Source organism: Cervus canadensis, chromosome X (genome assembly GCF_019320065.1).
Source record: "Cervus canadensis isolate Bull #8, Minnesota chromosome X, ASM1932006v1, whole genome shotgun sequence".
Classification (NCBI taxonomy): Eukaryota; Metazoa; Chordata; class Mammalia; order Artiodactyla; family Cervidae; genus Cervus; species Cervus canadensis.
The window spans coordinates 38714588-38737991 of NC_057419.1; the positions used below are offsets into that span (position 1 = coordinate 38714588).

At 51.0% G+C, this 23404-nt stretch overlaps 1 protein-coding gene across 5 annotated transcripts in view; it reads right to left on the bottom strand.

Annotated features, from left to right (window-relative positions):
• Nucleotides 1-13195, bottom strand: part of DLG3 (discs large MAGUK scaffold protein 3) — a 54633-nt gene extending 41438 nt beyond the window's left edge. Inside the window, exons 1-9 of one of the 5 annotated variants that reach the window (XM_043458631.1) lie at nt 12490-13195; nt 9098-9148; nt 8325-8449; nt 7952-8121; nt 7518-7654; nt 7027-7171; nt 6263-6422; nt 4522-4678; nt 4007-4109 (exon numbers count right to left, since the gene is read on the bottom strand). In XM_043458631.1, the coding sequence (XP_043314566.1) occupies nt 4007-4109; nt 4522-4678; nt 6263-6422; nt 7027-7171; nt 7518-7654; nt 7952-8121; nt 8325-8449; nt 9098-9148; nt 12490-12846 (1405 nt within the window). In that variant the 5' untranslated portion in view covers nt 12847-13195. Of the gene's footprint in view, nt 1-3069; nt 3244-4006; nt 4110-4521; nt 4679-5559; nt 6007-6262; nt 6423-7026; nt 7172-7517; nt 7655-7951; nt 8122-8324; nt 8450-9097; nt 9149-12489 lie in introns of those variants that run through there. The other 4 variants (XM_043458630.1, XM_043458629.1, XM_043458633.1 and 1 more) reach the window with 4 other exon arrangements.
• Nucleotides 13196-23404: the final 10209 nt, after the last annotated feature.

A 23404-nucleotide genomic window follows, 5' to 3' on the forward strand; every position in this document is an offset into this window, starting at 1 on the left:
AAAGGCTAGTCACAAAGGATCAGTTCCCTGTTTAGCTACCTTAGTGACCAATTTCTGGCTCTCCTCCTGATTTGGGGTTCAGGTTCTATGCTAAAAACAAAAGGGCTTTCCAGAAAAATACTATCCGAGTTTATAAACAGAGGCTGACAGAAAGTGACTAGGGAGGAAAATGTAGGAGATGATAGTTTCTAAATCAAAATGTTATAATACGAAACCTATCCTTCCCTTGGTAGAGCAATTCCACAAGTCACAGAAAAATATTTTTCATTTTAGAATAGACTGGAAGGGAGCCTTTGCCAAGAGCCAGTTGTTTAAATTTTCAATTTGAATTTTAAGCAGGATTATACATGCCCAAGAACATCATGCTATTTTTAGCTAAATAGGTAGGATTGCTGTGTCCACAACAGTTTGGGGCAATCAAGAGTGAAACTATTAAACAGCATCTCTCACTGTGGTACCTTATCATTTAGCACTTCTATTTCCATTTTAATATCTTCCAAAGCTTCATCACACAAATGTTAGTAAAGCAACCATGCTAGGCATAATACAAAGTTTATATAGATAGACAAGGTTCCTATCTTCATTATGGGTTCAACCCATTAAGCAACCAGATATTTCAAAGTTAGAGCTGCCATCCAGCTTAAGTGTCCAGATGAGATACATCAGGAAGCAACTGTCCTACACTTATCACCCTTACAATGCTTGCACCATCTCTATGTATTCAAAAGAGAGGGGTAATGAAAATGTTCTAAAATTGACTGTGATGATGAATGCACAGTTCTGTGAATATACTAAAAGCCACTAAATTGTACACCTAAATGGATGCATTGTATGGTATATGAATCATATCTCAATTAAGCTGTTAAAAAAAGGAGAAAAAATGTTCTTGCTCTGATTGTTCTAATTAGTTAAAGCTATTTTTTTAATTTCTCCTACTAAAGGATATCTAGCTACAGGCTGCACTGGTTGAGCAATGGTGCCTCAGGGGCCACCACAGAGATCATTCGCACCTTCCCCCACACATACGTTTTTCTTTCCCTCACTCTCTCTTCTATTAATTTCCCTGTTCCTTTTCTCTGCTCCAAAAAGGTCTCAGGTTTCTCAGGTATTCACAAGCACGATTTGTCCCAAGTGGTGGACTTTAGGATTATACTGATCACTGACCCTCAGCAACATTCCCTTCATGACCTTAGGCAAGCCATGTCCCTGCTCTCCTGTCGCTGTTCTGATCTGCACAGTGAGGGGTTGGACTACGTGATCCTTTCCAGTGCCCACATTCCTTGTGAAAAAAATACAAATGATGAATACTTATTTGGCCAATAACATGGAAAGTCTCTGCCATTTTAGCCAACAAATATATATTTGGATTATTCATTTTGTAAATGCCTATGTGAGGCAATCCTCCAAAGAACAGTATTTAACATAATTATAAAATAATTAACATGCAGTCCTTATTCTTAAAAACTATCACTTTATCAAAGAAAATTCAGAGCCCAACATAGAATGCTTGATAGTCCCTCTGTGCCTGTTTCTAAGGGCCCATTTTTTTATTGGGGAAAAAAAAGCGTTTGCATGTTGAGGCCCTGATGTATTTTCCAAACCAAGGAAAGAAGTGAGATTGGGGTGGCAGAGCCTTAACAAAAAAGTGGTTCAACTAAATCCTAAGAGAAGAAGGGCTTTGTTTCTCAAATGGTAGAGAAACCTAACATAAGACAGCACCTCGACAAACATCATAAACGTTCAGAAACATGCTCAGAGAGCAATGAACACTGCAGGAATCCCTTCAGCCTGGACAACTTGCGGCTCTTTATGGAAACCAATTACATTCTCCCAACAAGACTCACAGAAACATGTAGTTACCAGTTTCCAACATACTACCACCAAATCCACAGTATTGTTTCCCTGTGTCCAGTATCAGTGAGTAAAACCAAAACACATCAATTTCTCTCTCACACACACACCCACACATCCCCACAGACACACAAGAAACCATTTTCTTTGCAGAACCTAGGTTGCCTAAGCAGTGGGCATGAAATGGATAAATATTGGTTGCTAATAAAAATCAAATGGTGAGGTTTACACGGAGAAGCAAACAGCACACGCAGGCATCATAAAAACAGTAACCCTAATGTGTGTTTCTTGTCATGAAGCTGGACACCCAACACGGAAAGAAATGACTCAAGGTGTCCATCTGCATCCCTCTTTGCCAGTACCTCAGATCAACAAGCTCTCCTGTTAGTCACCTCCCTACTCTTGTCCCCATCAAAAGAGCCTAGTGCAAAAGGTGGCAGGCCCCTCTCTTCTTGGCCTGCAGGCGCTGAACACGGGGTGGGGGTGGGGCAGCGGAAAGGACAAAGGTAGGCGCTTTCCATCCCTCACGGCTTTGCAGCAGAGCTGCCAGCCTCTCCCCATTCCCATCAAGGAACAGAGCACCTGCCCGAGGGAGGGCCCTGCCTCCATCTCAGTGGCCGGCCAGCAGGGCCTAGGTGTCCCAGGAGCCCAGGCACTGCAGCCCTAAGGGACAAAGACCGGCCCGACAAGGGGGAGGGGGGACGAAAGGAGTCGGCGACAGTCGGAAAACGCTGGCAAGCAAAAGCGGGCGTGGGTTGGGGCGAGAATACAAAGCCCACCTCGGGGGTTCCCAGAGGTCGCTAGGTCGGGGGTGGGGGGTACTAACGGGTGTGGGGGAGGGGAAGACGGAGAAAATTCCTCAGAGGCCGGGAATTAGGGGCGCAGCCGCTGGCAAAAAGGAGGCTGGGAGGCGGACAGAGGCCCCGGGCTAGAAAGGGCAGAGTTCGTGGGTGGGGAGAGGTGATGGCCAAGAGGTAAGAGACCCGCAGGGGCTCGGTGGCGCGAACGCTCAGCCGCGCGAGGCGCTCCGCGGGGCGGCGAGGGGCCCTCAGGAGGGGCTCCAAAGCCCCGCGCCGCGCGGAGCTGGGGACACGCGGCCCAGGGATTCCAAGGAGAGCGCAGAGTTGGGGGCACAGTGTGGGAAGAGTCTGAGAACAGAACCGTAGAGAGGCTAGGGGGGACTGTGAGGGGGCCTGACCCCTGTCCGCCCCACCTCACCTGGCGCCGGGTCGGAGTCCAGGTCTAGTGCTGAGAAAGCGCCAGCTCCCGCCGGCCCCTCCGTCCCGCGCGGGAGACCACGGACACAAAGCGGGGCCCGCGCGGGAGGAGGGGGAAGAAGAGGAGAAGGAGGGGGAGGGGAGAGAAAGGAGGAGGAGACGCCTGAGGCGCGCGAGGGGGGGGGAGGAGGGGCGCCCGCCGCCCTCCGCCTGGGTCAGGGGGCGGGGCGTGAGGCTGGAGGCCGCGCTTGGCCGGCCAATGGCCACCCCGCCGGCGGGCTGGCTCGGGCGCGCCATCCCGCAGCTCACCTCGGCACCTGGGCCTTGGCTGGCCCCAGCCAATCAAGCGTCTTCATTTGCATAACTGGCCCCGCCCATTCGCCCAGGCCGGGGGACACGCTCCCAGAGAACACAAAGAAGAACCCCCGTAGGGGGAGGGGGATGTCCACTTCCATGTCCCAACCCGGAGAACCTAGCATCACCTTTTCAGCGGGTTTATGAGTGTTTCACGGTCACCCTGATGAGGGGAGAAGTGGGGTTCACAGAGGCTGGTCCAAGCTCTCTTGAAAAGTTGGTACTCTTCTCCCTTGGGTCCTTCTAGCCAAGAGTTACTCTCCTGTTACAGGATACAGTTATGTTCTTCGCCTCTGCCCCCACTTCCCCCTCCCCTTTTTCCAGTCGCCCCAGTCTCTGTGCTTCCTCCCGTAGGCTGCTGCCCACTACTGGCCTTCAGCTGCACTGCAGCCCTAATCACAAGGCTCTGAGCACAATCTTAATAGATGCTTCCAACCCACCCAGAAAAGGGGAGAGGAAGGGGTTACTGTGTGAGGGTAGAAGAGAACTAGCCAAGTAGCCTTGTTACCTATGACGGCAAAAGCCAGCAATGAATAATAGGTCTAATCTTCCCAAATCATCTTGTTCCGCCTTCCCTCTCCTACCTTCAGGTCTGTACTGGGCCACAATGGTGACTGACTGGCCAGCCCGTTTCAGAGCAGCTGCAGCCTGCTCGTGAGTTGCATTCCTCAGGTTCACACCATTGACCTGTCCAAAGAGAGGTGTTGTGAGCCACCTCAAAAGGAAGAAAGGAGTTCTCTGTTGTAGCAGTTAGGAGAGGGAGATGGGTAACCCATCCCTAAGCCTACTCAGATGCCTTTCTCAGTAGCCCATCCCTGCCTATTATGATGAAACCTAAAGGTTACACCTCTAGTGTAATAATTATCTTTTGGGGGGTCAAATGTCAACCAGGGCTCAGAGCCAAGAGATATGTGTTTCTCCTTTAAGTACAAGTGTGGTCCCTGTCCCTCACGATGGATGTCTATAAAGAGAATATGTTTACTCCAGCTCTTAGCCTTCCCCCACTTCAAGAAATATTCCTTGGGGAAAGTGAGGTATTCCCTCCTCCCTTTCAGAGTGGCCCAGCTCCCATCCTCCCACCTTGCCTTTGTTTCCTCACCGATAAGATCCGGTCTCCCCTGCGCAGCTCCCCACTCAGGTCAGCTGGGCCTCCTGCCAGGATGAAGGAGACAAAAATGCCTTCTCCATCCTCACCCCCAACGATGTTGAAGCCCAGGCCTGTGGAGCCCTTGTGCAGGATGATCTTGCGGGGCTCCCTGGTGGGAAAAGAGTGGAAGAGTCAGGACAAAGTAGGTGTAAACTGTCATCCCTGTGAGGGCCAGCCTGGAACAAGGCCCACATGTCTGTAGAAGGACTTAGGTCCCTAGGTATGATACTCTGTTGCTCCCTTTCTCTCCTAAAACCTGCTTGGCCACTGTTTGCTGCCAGGTGCCAAGTTTCAGTTGTTCTTCCTCCCTTCTTCCTGAGGGCTTGGAGTGAACTTCCCAGTGGGCAGTCCCTGACTCTCTCAGGTCAATAAACCCCTACCCTGGGCTCTAGCGACCATATCGCAGAGCCCACTCACTGGTCCTCTTCCTCCACAGATTCTCCCATCCTACCAACTGGTGTGGTGGACCCTGGGCCACAAGAAGGTGAAGCAGTTAGGGGCTGTGGAATGGCCCTGGGTTTGACTGCACTCACCACCCACAAACTGTGCGTAGGTACTTTACACATGCTCCTCCGCAGTCTCAAAAATCCACCCACCAGCTATGACCCCTCCTACTTTCTCCAACAACAGATTTAGTCACCAGCTACCATTGTGTACCCTTGCTGGGTTATGTGGGAGACAGAGATAAAGAAATCCCAGGTCCCCAAAAGGAGCTTAGGAGCCTAACCAAAGAGAGGAGCCGAGCACGTGAAAACGCCAACTAACCACGTCTAAGGAACCCCTCTGTAAATGGTCACAGTGTCATTAGGTGAGAGCAGCAGCAGCTCCCGTGTAGTCACACAACCAAACCCGGCACACTTGCCCGACTCACTCTTCACTTTAAGCATCTCTCATCAGAGGAGCCCCAGGTCTGAGGCTCTCCCTCTCTTGTTCCCAGCCTCAGGTGCGGGGCTCCTCCCCTGAGACCCAGATGCCCTCCTCTTCTCCTACCTGGCATCCCCTCCAGGCCGCAGGGAGCGGAGCGGCCAGGCCCACCTCTGTGAAGCCCTCCTCCAGGCCGAGGCCGAAGCTGAGCCCAAGCCCAGGGCCAAGCCGGAGCCTGAGAACTTGCATGTCCTCTCCATGGCTCCTCCAGCTCTCCCCCCCAGCTCCGGCAGCCTACCCTTCCGGCTCCACGAGAGCCTCCCAGGCCCCACCCCGCAGAAACCTGTCCCCCGGAACCCCTGCCGGCCCGACCAGTTCCGCGAAGGTGGCCAGTTCCGCGGCAGCCGCCAAAGTGGGGCGGGGCGGATCCCTGCGAGGCCACCTGGCCCGCCAGCCCCAGCAGCCGAACTGCTCTCTTCTCTTACGTGGAATGGTTGCAACAGAGGGGGCTGCAACCGTCACAGGGCAAGAAACCCCGCACCCTCCACCCACCTCGGCCCGCTAAACACTCCATCCTACCCTTTCTCCACACTTTCGAAAGGGGGCCACACACTTGGCGCTCCCCCTGTTGGTAGAACTTGTTCCTGCAGCCACCTTTGTCCCTCCAGAGTCCGAAGGGCTCGAGAGGGGGCCTCAGACCCCAATGACAGGAGCAAGGAGGGCTTTATCCTCTTCTTTGCCATACTACAAGAAGGCCCGTGGCCACGAGAAAGGATTCCTCTCCTCCCCATCCCTAGATAGGATGAAGAGGTGGGGGTGGGGGTATTACCTGGTGAAGTCCTCTTCAGCCAGCATGTGCCTGGGGATAGGAGAGTAGCGGGCGGGGGGAACCTGAGGAGGAGCAGGGTAGCTGACCTTGCTCTCCACAGCCCCGAGATAACCCAGGCTGGAGTTATGGCTTATGTGGTTGTCAGCCAAGGCAGTAAAAGCTGGAATGGAGAAAGGGAGAGAGAAGTTCCCTGACCACTCCCCAGTGGTAGCCTCCTCCACCTTCCACCACGGGCTGCCCCCACTCCCTCAGATGCAAAAAAAAACCAGACCAAGGGATGCTGATTCCTCAGCCCTCTCCTCCCTACTCCACCCCCTAGGGTTCCTCCTCCACAGTCCCTTTCTGAATCCTGAGCTCACTCCTGTGAGTCTTAGAAAGAGCTAAAGTCAAGGCAGTCTACAAAGAAAAACATGACTAGAGGTGTGACTAATAATAACCCCTCACATCTCTGTAGCCTAATACAGTTTTCCAAGGGCTTTCTTGTCCATGATCTCATTTGATCTTTGCAGCACTCCTATGAGGAGGGCAGCACATATATCACTAGCTCCTTTTTGCCAGAGAGGAAACTAAAGACAGGTGAAAGGGACTTTTCCAAGGACATCCAGGAAGAAGGGACACAGCTTGGATTTGCACTCAGTTCTCCCCAGCACTAGTCTTATTTTCTGCCCCCCTTCCCTCTCTCTTAACAAGGAGTATTAGCTTCTTCCCCTCCAGAAACCAGAGGATAGGGCTTCGGGCCAGGGACAGGACAGACAGGTACGTACTGCTGGCATAGTCGGGGGGTGCGTACATGTCGTTGAGGTGGAGGCTGCCTGGCTTGGCCACCTTCAGGTAGACCATATCAGACGTGTTCTTCAGTGAGGCCACAGCTTCCTCATGCCTCACATCCTGCAGATTGGTGTTGTTCACCTGGAAGAGGTCTTAGGGCTAGCACTGGGGAGAAGAAGGGAGGGCCTCCCCAGGGAACCCGGTGGGGAGTACTCTTTCAGTGAAATTCAATGGTGCTCTAGTCTGACAGAGGCCCAAGTACAGTGCTGTGAGGAGCAGAGAAGCAGAGGGTAGTGGTGGGCAGGTGAGGGAGTTCCAGCCATGAAGAGGACTAGGGGCTTGTTATCTGGGGACACACACCTCAGATGATGCTCTTGAAATTCGCCATAATGCCTAGTTCCAGAATGAGGTTCAGGGGGAGGGAGAGGCTGCTAAAGCTCCACCTCCCCACCCCGCCATTTGGGCATCCCTGGGAAGGCTGTCTCACCGCCAGCAACCGATCCCCGATCTGTAGGCGTCCATCCTTCTGAGCAGCACCCCCTTCGATGATCTTAGTGATGTAGATGCTGTTGTCTCCTGGGATGTGCTGGTTGCCAATCCCCCCAGCAATGCTGAAACCGAGGCCTGGGAGGAAGCCAGCAAGGAGTGGGAGAGTGACACAAGGAGAGGGTTAGAGTGCTCAGTTAAGCCCAACCCCAATCCCCCACGCTCAGCCAAGCCACCAGCCCCACAGGAGCTTTCCCCAGGGATCCCAAACACTAGGCTGTCATCCCGTAGTCAATAAGGGTGAGATGTGAGGTCAAGAAAGAAGACTGTGAGCTGAACTGGGGAGGTAGGCAGGGGGTGAGGGGATTCCCTTCCAATTCCTATAGGGCCAACTAGGGGCCTCTGGCCAGAGCACAGGAACCCAGAGGGCCGCACCTTTGGGCCCTTTGAGCAGATTGACCTCCATGATGGTCTCTGGTGGAGGCTGTCGCCTCCGTACCACCAACCGCACCACAGGGCCAGCCTCCTTCAGTGCCTCCACGGCCCGGCTGTGCACCACCTCCGACACGTCCACTTCATTCACCCGCAGCACACAGTCATTCACCCTGCGGGGGAAGCCCAAGAGGCATGACACTCTGCCACCGCTCCTCCACCCTCCCTCCCACCTCCTCCTCTTTCTCTCTCCTCCCCTCATCTCCCCCTCCCCCTCTCAGATCTAATGGAAGGGTCATCCTGTCAGGCGGCCCTCCTCCCCCCTCACCTCCATTCTGTCCCTGCAACCCCTGGCCCTGCTTCTAGACCACCTCACCCCAGCCTCCCATCCATGGCAGCTGCTCCACCAGGGATAATCTTGGTAATAAAGATTCCAGGGTCATCGGGGACATGGGGGTTGTCGATGCCACCTGCAATGCTGAAGCCCAGGCCAGAATTTCCCTGCAGAAAGAAGTGGAGAGGCATGGTCTGCTCAAACAGGAGGCATAAGGAACGGTTTCTGGGACCCCCTCTACCCCTGCCCCTCCCCAGAGCAGCTTCTCCAGGCCTCAGAGGGGGCCATGGCAGGCTGGGGCACATTCGTCACAAATCTGGCAGATTCCCACCCTGTGCTGACCATTCTGGCATGGAGGCCTCAGCGAAGCCATCCTCTCCCCAATTCCCCAGGCCTCAGCAAGCAAGGTCAATTAATGTTTATTAGTTGGTTGATTAGGCTTCCCAGTTGGCGCTAGAGGTAAAGAACCTGCCTTCCAATGCAGGAGACATAAGAGATCTGGGTTCTGTCCCCGGGTTGGGAAGATCCCCTGGAGAAGGGCATGGCAACCCACTCCAGTATTCTTGCTTGGAGAATCCCGTGGACAGAGGAGCCTGGTGGGCTATGGTTCATAGGGTTGCACAGAGTCCGACATGACTGAAGCAACTTAGCACACACAGTCGGTTGATTGATTAATGTAGTGATGCAGCCTCTGAGGGCCGTTTCCCCATCCTCTCAATGTAGGTCCCCGTGAGTCTTGAGGCCAAGATTCAGGAACCCCCCACCTGGTTCTAACCCTCCCCTCCCATTTCATCCTGCCCCACTGCCAGACTCACCCGCTCAAGGACTATCTCCTCATACTTGAACATGCCATCGCTGCCATTCACCTGAGGAAAGACACAGGCAGGACCCTGAGTGCCTCCTGCCTAACCCTCCCCACCCCAACCATCTGCCCGCTGGTCAACCTGCTTATCCCCCTACTCCCTGCAGAGTAGGGAAGCCCAAATTGACCCTGGGATACCTCTTGGGACAGGCTGACCCTGAGGAGGCTCCCCTCCCCTTGCTTCCAGCCACATCAGGCCAAATCCAGCTGCTCACTTAGCCCAGATCAATTGTCTGGGACTGAGGCAGTCAGTGCTGCAGTCACCAAGAGGCTGGGCTCTGGGGCCTCAGGGTTCACTAGGAGGGATGCAGGGCTGGCCCGAGGGGGATGGCAGAAATGGACCATGGCGGGCAGACCATGCCACACATAGCATCTATGCCTGGATGGGAACCTACTCCTCTCTGAACAACAGGTCTCCCTGACTTGGGAGTCACAGACTCCCACCATGTCAGAGCTGGAAAGGCAGCAGCCACCATCTTGTTCAACCTCTCCCATGTGATAGACAGTGACACTGAAGACCAACCTCTCCCATGTGACAGACAGTGACACTGAGGACCAAAGAGGACACAGGTTGTGCCTAAGTGTATATTGGGAGTTAGTGGCAGAGCAAGGGCTAGAACCTGGATCTCCAGGTGCTCTTTTGAATAAAGCAAGCTTGCCGAGGCCATTGATGTTCTGGCCTGTCAATCGCCTTGCCCATTAAAGCTCATGGGCAAAAGAAAAGCTGCCCCCTCAGAGTACCTCATGAATCTTCATTCTGCCTCTCCTTCTGTGTCCCCAAGAACCCAATTCCTCCAGTGGGCAGAAGGAGTCAAAATCTTAATCCATTTTCTATCCAGGGGCTTTTGATCCTGAACGCTTTGTGTTTCTCAGCAGAAAGGGATCTGGTCAGGAGTCAGGGCAAAGCCAAGGGCGGAACAGGAGCAGAGTGGACAAGGTTCCCCATTTGGAAGAAGCTGATGACCCACAGATTAACTGGCAGCAGAGTCCATGGCCTTCAACATGCAGTAGTCATGGGAGGAGAAGCAAGGGAAAGGGATGGAAACACAGGGTTGGTCTGACCAACCCACAGAAGTAGCCTCCCACGCGGGACAAACTTGTGGCCACTGCCAAGTGAAAATGTGATTCTGGACAGACAAGTAGCACCTGCTCCCTGGCTCTCATTCTCATCCCCACGAATGGAGGAGCCCTCTTGCCTCTCTCCCCAGAGAACCTGGTGCCCCTCCCCCCATCTTTGGCTGTGAGGTCCCTTTCCTGACCCCTGATCTTCTCCTCTGAAGAAGGAAGCTGCAGACCCAGGGTGAAGATTCCTCTGCATGCCCTGCTCTGCTTCCCTGCTTCTGCCTTCACCCCACAGCTCTGGCTTTGAAAAGCAGAGAGGCTAATCATGCCTCCACCTTTCCTGAGCCTGGCCCCAGGACTTTTTGCCCTGCAGCCCTAGGAGCTGGTGGGAAGATTCTTGCTGCAGCCTGACTCTTGTCTCTGATCCCAGGAGGAAGAACTGATGGCTCTTAAGAGCCCCGAAAGAACACAGCTGCCTGAAGTACCATGCAACAGACACACAGGCAAAAGGATCTCCATGCAGCTCTTTTGTGCATCTGGTATACCATGTGTGCCCACATGTGAGAGCCATGCTTCAAGCCCAGCTCCGGCAAGACTCAGCAGCTCCTGGCTTCCACGCTCCAGTCTCGCATTGTCCCCGTCAAGGAACCCATTCCCAGGGCCAGGAGCCATCCAGGGATCAGTCCTGGCAAAGAAACCTTGACCAACTGGCCCACCTAGCCTTGGGACTGGCATTTATCTCCCAGTTGAGCCAGACAAGCACAAGAGAGTGTTTACAAGGGTAGGGCCCCAGGGTGGAGGGGGAAAGGAGAGAGGGGAACCCGCTGGAGAGGGCAAGGGGCCAAAGCAAGGGACACAGGAAACAGTCGGTGTGAACAGGCAGAAGGGCAGACTGAGGACTCCTTTCCCCAGGAAGTCCCCATGCTTGCTTCTGAGTGAGAGCACATCCGATCCCCAGAGGGGGACAGAGGTGGCCAGAACGGTCACCAGCTTGGGGCAGCCAGCACCTGCCCTCCCCAGCAAAGCCTCCTCCTCCCCTCTCCCTACCCTGGGGGCTGCAGAGCTGAATAACCAGACAGGCCCTCCGCCATGCATGCCAGGGACCTGGCTCTGCCGGCCCAGCCTCCATTTTGCTGCTTCTCCCACAGATGCTCCTTCCATTTTCTAAGCTGGCAGTTTAGGCTGGGAGTAGAAGCCGGAGTTGTGCCCAGCACCCAGGGGTTCCCAAGCTGTGCCAAGTCAGGGCTGGGGGGCTAAGTTTTCCCACATCTAGGGGTACCCCAGAGGGACATGCCCCACCGGGGCCAGTCCCTAAACCATAGCAGCTGCCCCTTGCCTGGCTCCAGGCACCATGCCTGTTCTGGAGCGAGGAAGATTGCTTCAGCTCCCCCCTCAGCACACACACACTTCAGAGCTGCTTGGACAAAAGAGTCCATCCTTCTCAGCAGCCTCTCAGCCTTGCTTGGGACGTGTCTCTTGCCTCCTCCCCCTCCCTCCCTTGCCTGTCAAGCGCCTCTCACCAGGGACACCGCACATGCACACACACACATAGAGGCACACACATGCACACACTTGCAGCCACATGCTCACACACATATACATGTGGCCACACACACATACGGGCAAACACAGCCAAACCCGCAGCTTCATCTACAGAGACACCTCCACATTCAGAGAGACATCCCCACATGTCCATGTGCACATTCACACACAAAGGGATGGAGAGGGACTCATGGCATCAGGGGATGAAGCTTGGCGAGCTGGGCACATGGGCTCCTCAACATAGATTCACAGGCGCTCCACTGCCTCACTGCCTTTCTCTACACACCTCAACATACATACACACACACACACATGTCCCCGCTACGCAGAGCACCATGCCCCCTCCTCCCCTCCTGTGGAGACACACACCACACACAGCCCCCGCAGAACCTCCCGCCCCCTGTCAGACACAGAGACACTGCTCAACCCCCACACCGAGAAGAACCCAATCCCCCCACACAGGAAAATGAGCCCCTCCGCCATACCTTCACCTCCTGACACACAGCTCCTCCCAATCCCCTCCAAATGGAGACCCCCAAACGGACACACACAGAGAAGCACACATTTCCAAGCATCTCTCTTGGGCCAGCTGCAGTGCTGGGGCTCAGGGTCTGCTGGCTTGGAGCCCCAGGAACCCCTGCTGCACTCCAGGCCTCTAGGCCCCCCACTCCCCAGCCCCCCTGGGTTGCCCCCCCCGCACCCCCCGCACCCCCCCCCGCACCCCCCCTCCCCCGTCCATACCTGCTCATACCAATCCCGGCCTGTACAGGTGCACTCTGGCCACCAGCTGGGGCCGCTGCCGTTGAGTTTGGGGGTGCTCTTGCCCGGGACTGGCTTAGGGGGCACTGGTCCCACATCCCGGCCGGTGGGGATGAGCTTGGCCTTGGTGCGGGGGGTGGGGGTGGCCCCCGCCTGCGAGGGCAGGGTCTGCGAGCTGTAGCCCCCATAACCGGCACTGGCTCCATTGCCCCCACCTGGCCCGTAGGGGTCGGGTACCTGCCAGTCCCCGTAGCTGGGAGGCTCGAGGCGCCGCAGGGCGGCCAGGCGGGTCACCTCGTAGCACTCGGGGCACTTACAGCAGTGCTGGTGCTTGTGCATCGCACTGCCCCCCGCGGCTCGGACCCCCCAGCCCACGCCGGTTTCCACGCCGCCGCCGCTGCCACCGCCGGGCTCCCGGGCACACTCACACTGCTCGGACCAGGAAGGGGGGGGCACCCGTTGGGGCGCCCGGGCGGAGCGGGGCCTGGGGCCGGGCGGGCGTCCCGGGGCCTCTGCCCCCACGCTGCCCCGCACCCACGGCTCCCCCTCCAGCACTGGCGGCTCCGTGTCGCCCGTCGTGGCTCCTGGGCCGAGGCCCAGCGGCAAAGAAGAAGCGGGAGCCTGGGCAGAAGCTGGGTGCTGCGAGGACCGCTCCTGCACTGGTCCCCAGGATGGATCTGAGTGGAGTCAAGAGCATCTCTCCCTGGCTCCGTTCTCAGTTGATTCCAGCCAATCAGCGTGCAGAATCAGGCAGCGGCAGCGGCAGCGGCAGGAATGCTAAACAGCGGCTCCTTAAAGGAACAGAGGCAGTGGCGCCCCCAGGCTCAGCCCCAGCTCCCCAGATATCCGAGGTAGGGCTGACCCTAGGTCGGGGACAGGGGACTTAGGCCACGGGTGAGCTCAGCTCTCAATTTCATGCCCCTTTATCTCCAATTTCATCCTGTCCTCCGCCCACTCCACCCCACCCCACCCTACTACCAAGGGGGAGTTGCAGAGAGATGCTCAATGGGTCCCCGGCCTTGCTCTGAGCTGGGGCCACCAGAAGTAAAGACTTGAGGCGGCAGAAGCGATCCAAGGGACGTTAGAACAGAGGGAGGGAGGTGCTCTCTCCTAACGGGACCAAGGAAGAGGACAGCTCAGGAGGCTATTCTCTTGTCAGTGCCTCTTCCTCGGGACTATTGTTCTCTCAGTCTCTAGGCCCTGAAATGACTGCAACCTAACACTTGACCTGCTTCTATCACCAATGAGGGACTCACACCTAGAACAAGAGGAGAGGAAAGCTCTAAGCTTTTATCCCTGGTGCACAGATTCCTGTCTCCTCCACTCCAGTCCTGCATGGTTATCATGGAGGAAAGCACTTCAAGATGCCAAGAGAGTAAAGAAAGTCCAGGGCAGGAGGAAAGGTAAGAAGAGGTCTAAAATGAAAGAAATCTGGGGGTCTAGAGAAGAAGTTGGGAATACTTGTCCAAGGACATCTTCTTAACCGCTCTTGGCTCAGCCTGTTGGTGGATGGAAGAAGGATGACATGCTGGGAAAACGTGTCATTTTGCTGTTCTTGTTTTGTCATTAGCTACCAGTTATTGAGTCTTTACAAAGTCCTAAGTGCTTTACATGCAAACAAAACCCCTACCAAAGTGCTACTATTATTATCTGACTTATACCAATGAGAAATTGAGGCTCAGAGATGTTAATGCAGCTAGGTTACACAGGTGGAAGTGACGGAATCCGAGCCATTTGACTCAAGTCCACACTCAGAACTGCTCAAGTACAACAGGTCTATTCTAACTTCTGCAGATCTCAGATCAATGAACATTTGTTGCACACCTACTCTGTGCAAGGCCTTGATCTAGGCCCTAGGGCTACAGAAATTTATTCCTAATTCAACAAATATTCTCTGAGCATGTGCTATGTGCCAGACACTGTTCTAGGATTTAAGGACATAGCAGCAAACAGGGGGAAAAAAAACACGCAATAAATCCTTGCCCTTGGGGAGTTTACATTCTAGTGATAGGACACAGACAAAAATTAGTACAATAAATAAGTGAAGTATATACTACTGTATATGGTGATAAGTGCTGTGGGAAAAAAGAAAAAGCAGAAAAAGAGGGATTGGGAGTACTAGGGAAGGATATGAGGTTGTGATCATCTTTTCTTCAAGTTTTTTACCTCTATATTTTAAAAGGAAAATTTTCAAACATACTCAAAAACTGAAAGAATTTTACAGGGATCAGCCAATTGCCACCTAGATTTGCTTAACATTTTACTATACTTGCTTTATCACATATACATCCTTCACATATCCTCTTTAGCTTTTTTAAAAATGAAAATTTACAAACATACCGAAATGCTGAAAGAATAGTACAATGAACTTCTATATATCTTCCTCATAGAGCCAACAACTGGCAATGTTTTGTTATATTTGCTCTATCAATCGATCTACAATTTTTTCTGAATCATTCAAATGTAAGTTACAGATTTCATTACACACCTCCCCTAAATATTTTGGCATTCATTGTGTGGGGATAAAGACATTCTCCAGTAATACGAATATGACATGTAAGAAAATTACAATTATTGCATATCGTTTAATGCCCAGTCTCTGGCATGCTACAGTCCATGGGGTCTCAAAGAGTTGGACATGACTTAGTGGCTAAACAACAACAATTTCCAGTCTCTATTCAAGTTTCTCCAAACTTGTCTTTTATGTTTTTTAACATCAGAATCTAATCACGGCTGTCACATTGCATTTGTGTCTTTAGCCACTAGAACAGCCCCAATATTAACAGAAAAAATTTTTATTTTGCAATAATTATAGATTTACAAGGAAACTGCATAAATAGTACAGAGAGGGCCTGTGTACCCTTAACCCAGTTTTACTCAATAATTGCATCTTACCTAATTATAGTACAATATCAAAACCAGGAAATTGACATTGGTACAATGTGTGTATAGTTCTATACCATTTTACCACATGTAGAGATTCCTATAACAACCATTGCAATCAAGATACAAAACTATTTTGTCACCACAAAGACCTATTGGTGTCATCAGTTTAAAAGATAGAGGAAAGTGTAAAAAAACCTTAACTCTATTTAGGTCTCTTTACCCTGTCTCATTTATACTATGGTTATCTTTAATATTTCCTCTACATATATTGAGCTCCACATCAGATGATACTATACCTATTGCTTCAACCATCAGACATTATTTAGACAATTCAAGAGAAGAAGGAAAATCTGTTGTACTTATGTTTTTATTCATTCTATTCTTTCTTCCTTCCCGATGTTCCAAGAGTTCTTCTTTTATCATTTCCTTTCTCTTTTGTGCACTGTCTTTAACCACTTTTAGGGTGAGTCTGCTGGTGTCAAGTTCTCGTAGCTTTCCTTTTTCTAAGGATATCTTGATTTCTCCCTCATTTCTGAAGGATATTTTCACTAAATATAGCATTCAGGCTTGGCAGTTCTTTTAACACTTGAAATATGTTGTGCCACTTCCTCTGGTCACCATGGTTTCTGGTGAGAAATCACTGATTCTTGAATTGTTTTCCCCCTGTTGATAAAGTGGTGTTTCTGTCTTACTGCTTTCAAGATTTTCTCTTGGTCTGGTTTTTAAAAGTTTGATTATAATATGTCTTGACATGGATTTCTTAATCCTGTTTGAGATTTGTTCAGCTTCTTGAATCTGTAGGTTTATGTCTTGCCAGATTGGGGGGATTTTCAGCCATCGTTTCTTGAGGACTTCTTTGGCCCCACTCTCTTTTTCTTCTTCTGGGACTCCCTGATAACATGAGTGTTAGGTCTTTTGTTATAGTTCCACATGTCTCTGAGGCTCTGATCATTGTTTTTTTTAAGACTATTTTCCCACTGTTATTCAGATCTGGTAATTTCTAATGTTCTATCTTCCAGTTCATTGATTTTTTTTTCTTGTCTTCTCCATCCTGCTGATGAGCCCATATTCTCAGTTTTTTGGTTTGGTTATTGTATTCTTCCATTCTAAAATTTCTATCTGATACTCCATCATATCTGTTTCTCTGCTAAGACTTTCCATCTTTTTCATTTGTTTCCAACCTATTTGTAATTGCTCATTGAAGCATTTTTTTCCCTAATGTTGGCTCCTTTATACTCATTCTCAGATCATTGAAAACTCTCTGTCATCTTGGTGTTGGCATCTGTTGATTAGTTCTTATTCATGGTGAGGATCTCCTGGTTCCTGGTATGATGAGTGAATTTCCAATGCATCGTAGACATTTTTGGATATTATGTTATCAGACTCTAGATCCTACTTAAATCTTTTGTTTTGGATAGGCATTTTCTGACACTGTTGCCATCAGTGGAAGGGGCCATTGCCTGGCTACTGCCAGGAAGGGGTAGAAGTTCAAGTTGTTCCCTGCTTAACATTGGTTGATACCCAAAGAGGGGGGGGTTCTTTACTGCTGGGCAAGTGTGGGAGTTCCAGCTCCCCACAGGGCCTCCACTGACACCTCCTTGGCTGGGGAAGGGTTGAAGGGCCTCCTTCCTGCTCCCAGGTGGCTTCCACTCACCACGGGTGGGGGTGCAGGTGGGGGTGAAGATGATAGAGGACTGGGGTGGGGAGGGGAGGAGGAGCAGGGCAGCAGCGAAAGTCTTGACTCTCCACTAGGCCTTCCTCTGATACTCTGATGCCATGCTGGGTAACCTGTGGGGATGGAAGTCCAGACTCCCTACTTAGACACCACCCCAGGGAGCCTGGGGAGCCTGGCAAGAGGGAAAGTCTTGGTTTCCACTTGGGTCTTTGCTGGCTGGAGTGGGTGGAGCTGCAGTTTTTTGTTTTTGTTTTTCTGTAATGTCTGGTTGCAGGAGAGTGGTTATTGTCTAAGAGTTTTGTGTTGTCCAACTAAGCTGCCCATTTGCTAGTCTTTGGGCTAGAGAGAGCAGGCTTTTACTGAGGCTTTTTTTGGTCTGTGCCTACTGGCACTTCCAGGCTGGCTTCTCCAGCCTACAGTCTGGGATACAAGGCAACAAGAAAACCCAGGGAGCTCACTTAGTCAAAACTGCCCTTTTCTCCCCCTTTTAGAGTCTTCCTATGTTTGTTTTTACATATCACATGCAGAGTTTTAGCTGTCCTTATTGGGAGAAATAGGGAGAAGTATGTCTACTCCAGCTGAGTCCAGAACTAGAAGTCTCCCATCCTTTTTTTAAAAAAGTATTTATTTATTTATTTATTTTGGCTGCACTGGGTCTCAGTTGAGACATGTGGCATCTTTTTTTAGTTGCAGCATGCAAACTCTTCTTTAGTTCTGGCATGTGGGATATAGTTTCTTGAGCAGGGATCAAACCCAGGCCCCCTGCATTGGGAGGTAGAAGTCTTAGCCACTGTATCACCAGGGAAGTCCCCCCATCTTTTTTTTTTTTTTCCCCATCTTTTTTTAAATTAATGACATTGGCTTTTTGAAAAGTACAAGTTAGTTGTCTTGTAGAATATCCTATTTCTGGATTTGCTTGTTTTTTTTTTCCTCATGGTGTCATTTATCTTGTTCCTCTATACCCTGTATTGCTGTAAACTGGACATTAGAATAGAGGCAATCTTTTTTTTTTTCATTTATTTTTATTAGTTGGAGGCTAATTACTTCACAACATTGCAGTGGGTTTTGCCATACTAGAGGCAATCTTAAATAGGTTCTTCAATGTAGACATCACTGAAAATGATATTTGAACAAAGATTTGAGGGAGGTGAGGAAGAAAGTCATGCAGAAGTGTATACCTAGCAAGGAAACAGTCAATGCAAAGGTCCTGGATAAGGAATGCATCTGGCTTGTTCAAGGAACAGCAAGGAGAACCAAGTAGCTGGAGCAGAGTGGGAGGGGTGGATGTACTAGCAGATAAGATCAGAGATTTCGAAGGAGACCAGATTGTATACAGTCTGTAGGACATTGAAGGACTTTGGCTTTATTCTGAGATGGGGAGCCATTGGAGAGTTTTGTGCAGAGAACTGACATGATCTGACTTGTGTTTAGCAATATCACTCTGGCTTCTGAGAATGGGTGACAGGAGACAAAGGTGAATCAGTGAGACCAGTCAGGAGGTTTATTACAGTGATTCAAATGAAAGGTGATGGTGGTTAGGACCACGATGTAGCATTGGAGGTGATAAGAAGTGATTGGATTCTGTATGTATTTCGAGGAGTAAGTCAACAGGATTTGCTGACAGATTGAATATGAGGTGTTACAAGATTTTTTGGCCAGAGCAACTGTAAAGGTGAAATTGTCATTGACTGAGATGAGTACCACTTTAAGGAAGAGGTCATTTGGGGGAAAAAGATCAGGTGTCCAGATTTAGACATTTGAGTTTGAGATGTCTATCGGATATCCCAGTGGTGATAAATAGTAAACAGGCCTTGTCACCGGGGTGCTCTAAGCTGGAGAAAAGGAAATACAGAAGAAGGTCATTACAGTAACTTCAAAAAGTGCTATTTCAGAGGGTATATAAGAAAGCAAGTTATCAACTCTATTTGTGGGTGACGAGGGGCTTATGAAAAGTGTCATAAGAGATGACATTTTTAGTTTGGTCCTGAAGGGTGACTAGGTGTTCATTAGGCAGAGAAAAGTACAACTCAGTTGTTTTATGGAATATCCTACCTCTGTATTTGTTTGGTTTTCTGTATTTCTTAGCCCCTGGCACACAGTGGTTGCTCAATCATACCTAATCCAGTCACTAGTTGTGTGACTGGCAATTACTTTACCTCTTGAGCTTCAGTTTATCTGTGAAATGGAAATAATCATAGGGGTTTTGTGGGGATTAAATGTAAAACATTGAGCACTTTACCTAGTACACAGTGGATTAGGGTTAATTATTATTCATGACCAAGTCTAGGCTACTCTGGTAACTCAGGACAATAAAGTCTTTTATATACTCAGCAGTTTGTCAATACTACAGAGTGCTAGACTCTTTTCTTACATCCAAAAAGTAGCTCAGGAGAAAAACTGCTAAGCCTGGAGTGAATGGAGAGGGTTAAACTCCCTTCCTCATGCCTGATCTCCACTGACTGCCCCCCTTCACATTTTCATTTTAATGAATATGAGTAAAATCCATTTACATTCATAGTGAGCTTCTCCCCACTCTAACAGGCTCCCTGATGCTCAGACTGGACATGATTGGCAACCCTGGGAAGAGGTCATCAACCCTGAGATGCTTTGACACTTGGAACCCCCTCCCAACTGCTAGACCTCCAGCCTGAGACCTCAGGGAGACAGGCGCCCCCTACAGGTGGAAAACAACCCCTGCCCCTGCAGGCGATTGAGATTGTTAGGCAGCTAGGCTGCCTGATGAAGGTGAAAGAGGAGAGTGAAAGAGTTGGCTTAAAACTCAACATTCAGAAAACTAAGATCATGGCATCTGTTCCCATCACTTCATGGCAAATATATGGGTAAACAGTGGAAACAGTGAGAGACTTTATTTTGGGGGGCTCCAAAATCACTGCAGATGGTGACCGCAGCCATGAAATTAAAAGACGCTTGCTCCTTGGAAGAAAAGTTATGATCGACCTAGACAGCATATTAGAAAGCAGAGACATTACTTTGCCAACAAAGGTCCGTCTAGTCAAAGCTATGGTTTTTCCAGTAGTGATGTATGGATGTGAGAGTTGGACTGTAAAGAAAGCTGAGCGCCAAAGAATCGATGCTTCTGAAGTGTGGTGTTGGAGAAGATTCTTGAGAGTCCCTTGGACTGCATGGAGATCCAACCAGTCCATCCTAAATGAAATCATTCCTGAATATTCATTGGAAGGACTGATGCTGAAGCTGAAACCTCAATACTTTGGCCACCTGATGCGAAGAACTGACTCATTTGAAAAGACCCTGATACTGGGAAAGATTGAAGGCGGGAGGAGAAGGGGATGACAGAGGATGAGATGGTTGGATGGCATCACTGAGTCAATGGACATGAGTCTGAGTAAACCCTGGGAGTTGGTGATGGACAGAGAGGCCTAGCATGCTGCAGTCCATGGGTCATGGAGTCGGACACGACTGAGCAACTGAACTGAACTGACAATGAGACTGCGGCCACCGAGGAACCTGATACAGGATTTGGGAGGAGAGTGACTATTTCTGACTTCCATCCACGGTCTCTCCAACGCCCTCAGCAAATTGACAGGATGAGGGTATGACAATCTGGGCTCATTCTCAAAAGCACAGCTTCCTTGGGTGACCCCAGTCTTTTTGTGTGAAGAAATAACCACTCTTGCCCCAAAGCCCTTGGGGCTTTTCACCTAGGAGCCAGAGATCAGGTTTGCTGAAACTGGGAAGTTTCTGCTTTGCGAGTGAGGGACATTGTTATGGGTGTGCATTCTTGGTGGACGGGAATTCTAGCACATTGGGCATGGGATGGAATAATTTTGATGATTAGTTCACTAAAGTATCAAGATTTCTCCACCACCCCCAATGAATGGATTAGGAAAATCCTACTTCCACCCATTAAGATAAAAAGGTCCTATAGGAGTTTCTTAGTGGCTTTCCTCAATTAGATTTCTCTATGGAGTAGAGAGAGAGCCTGAAATATGTTGACACCTGTGATGAGGCATATAGCACAACGAGAGGGAAAGAAACAAAAAGAACAGGAGAATGGTAACACAGAATTTGACAGCTTGCTAGTCCTGTGTCTGGTTTGGAGCTAGCAAATCCTGTCAGCTCTGTGCTCTGTCTGTTAGGACCATGCTGTAGTATCCCATCATCATGACGGCCTTTGGGAACCAGAAATCCACAGCTATTCCTCCTAGTAACCTAGCATTCTGGCCCAGGAGTAGGTCCAAGCAGGCCAAAGCTGTGGGCACAATAATCCCTGCACTTGGAAGTCATCTCTTCACTCAGTGCAGCAGGAGCTTCATTGTGGCAGAGCCCCAAGCCATGGCAAACTTAGGGGGGAGCTGTGCCCTGAGTTTTGTCAGGGGCTTTCCCTCAAGAGTTCCAAGGTAGAGATACCAGGCTGAGGTACTGGCAACCAGAGAGGTCCTAGTCCAGCCACTACCCTCAGTTCAGTTCAGTCGCTCAGTCGTGTCCAACTCTTTGCGACCCCATGAACTGCAGCACGCCAGGCCTCCCTGTCCATCACAAACTCCTGGAGTTTACTCAGACTCATGCCCATTGAGTCGGTGATGCCATCCAGCCATCTCATCCTCTGTCGTCCCCTTCTCCTCCTGCCCCCAATCCCTCCCAGCATCAGGGTCTTTTCCAATGAGTCAGTTCTTCGCATCAGGTGGCCAAAGTATTGGAGTTTCAGCTTCAGCATCAGTCCTTCCAATGAACACCCAAGACTGATCTCCTTTAGGATGGACTGGTTGGATCTCCTCGCAGTCCAGGAGACTCTCAAGAGTCTTCTCCAACACCACACTTCAAAAGCATCTATTCTTTGGCGCTCAGCTTTCTTCACAGTCCAACTCTCACATCCATACATGACCACTGGAAAAACCATAGCCTTGACCAGAAGGACCTTTGTTGGCAAAGTAATGTCTCTGCTTTTTAATATGCTATCTAGGTTGGTCATAACTTTCCTTCCAAGGAGTAAGCGTCTTTTAATTTTATGGCTGCAGTCACCATCTGCAGTGATTTTGGAGCCCCAAAAAATAAAGTCTGACACTGTTTCCACTGTCTCCCCATCTATTTCCCATGAGGTGATGGGACCAGATGCCATGATCTTAGTTTTCTGAATGTTGAGCTTTAAGCCAACTTTTTCACTCTCCTCTTTCACTTTCATCAAGAGGGCCACTACCCTAGTCCACAACAATTCCAGAGGATCCAAGGGAAGGCTCCTTACTCCCCCTGCTTCTAAACTGAACTGGGTCGGGGCTGTGCCTCAGCTCTATTAATAGCCCCCTAGCCCAGTCTGCTAGCCCCAAACCCTAGTGCCAGAATCTGTGAGTCAGCAGCTAAAAATAACGAGAGCAACTGCATTGGAACCCCAATGAGCAGCTCCCCTTGGCCCTCCACCCTCAAGTTTTTGTCAGACTCAGTCTCCAGTCCAGGACCCTATAGAAGTTAAGAGTCTAATCCTGCTGGGAAGAGAGGAAGGATGGGCGGTGTCAGGCACAGGGCTGAGTACTCAAGGCTAGAGGCTTGGGGCAAGAGCTAGGGGCATTCCTGCGGGGCCCGGAGTCTAGATCCTGAGGTTAGAGGACTGCAGCTGAGACTGGGAGCTGAGAAGTGGAGGCTGAGGGGTTTGGAGACTCTGGAGGCGGTCAGGGTCTAGTCGGGAGGGGAGGGGAGGAAGAGGCTGCGGGGCTGGGTGTCTGGGCGTCTGGGAGGGGACAGCAAAGTAGGGATGGGGAGGGGAGAGGGAGGTCCGAGCTGAGAGGTGAGAGCCCGGCGGTACCTGGGCGCCGGTACCTGGGAGCCCCAGAGCTGAGGCTGGCAGTCAGTCTGAGGGGCGGGATCCGGAACGGGGCAAACTCTGGAATTGCAGCTTGAAAAGGTAGTGTGTGGAAGAGGAGGTCCCAGGCGGCGTGGACCCCCGAGAAGACTGGGATTAGGCAGCTGCCGCGGCGCGGGCTACTGGGGCTCCTCCGGCCTCCCAGTCGGTTGCACGCCGGTGCCCCCGCCCATTGCGCCAGCTGCAGGACAGGTGTGTTGGCGTGGACGGCGGCCTGCGTACGCGTGTGCCTGGCGGGGGCGGGGCGGCGAGAAGGGAAAGCGCAGGGTCCGGGAGGAGGAGGGGGCGGGAACACAAATTCAAACTCACTTCGGTCGGCCCACCCCGAGAACGGAAGTGGCCAGGGCCATCCTGGGAATTGTAGTTCTCAGGGCTGCCTGCCCTGCAGCCAAGGAGGGTCTTGTCCCCAGATGCCAGTGCCACCCCTGGTCCCAGGGAGAGGAATAATTGAGAACTGAACCTCCTGACCTAGTCAAGACCCTTAGTTCGAGTTCCCTTCGTGT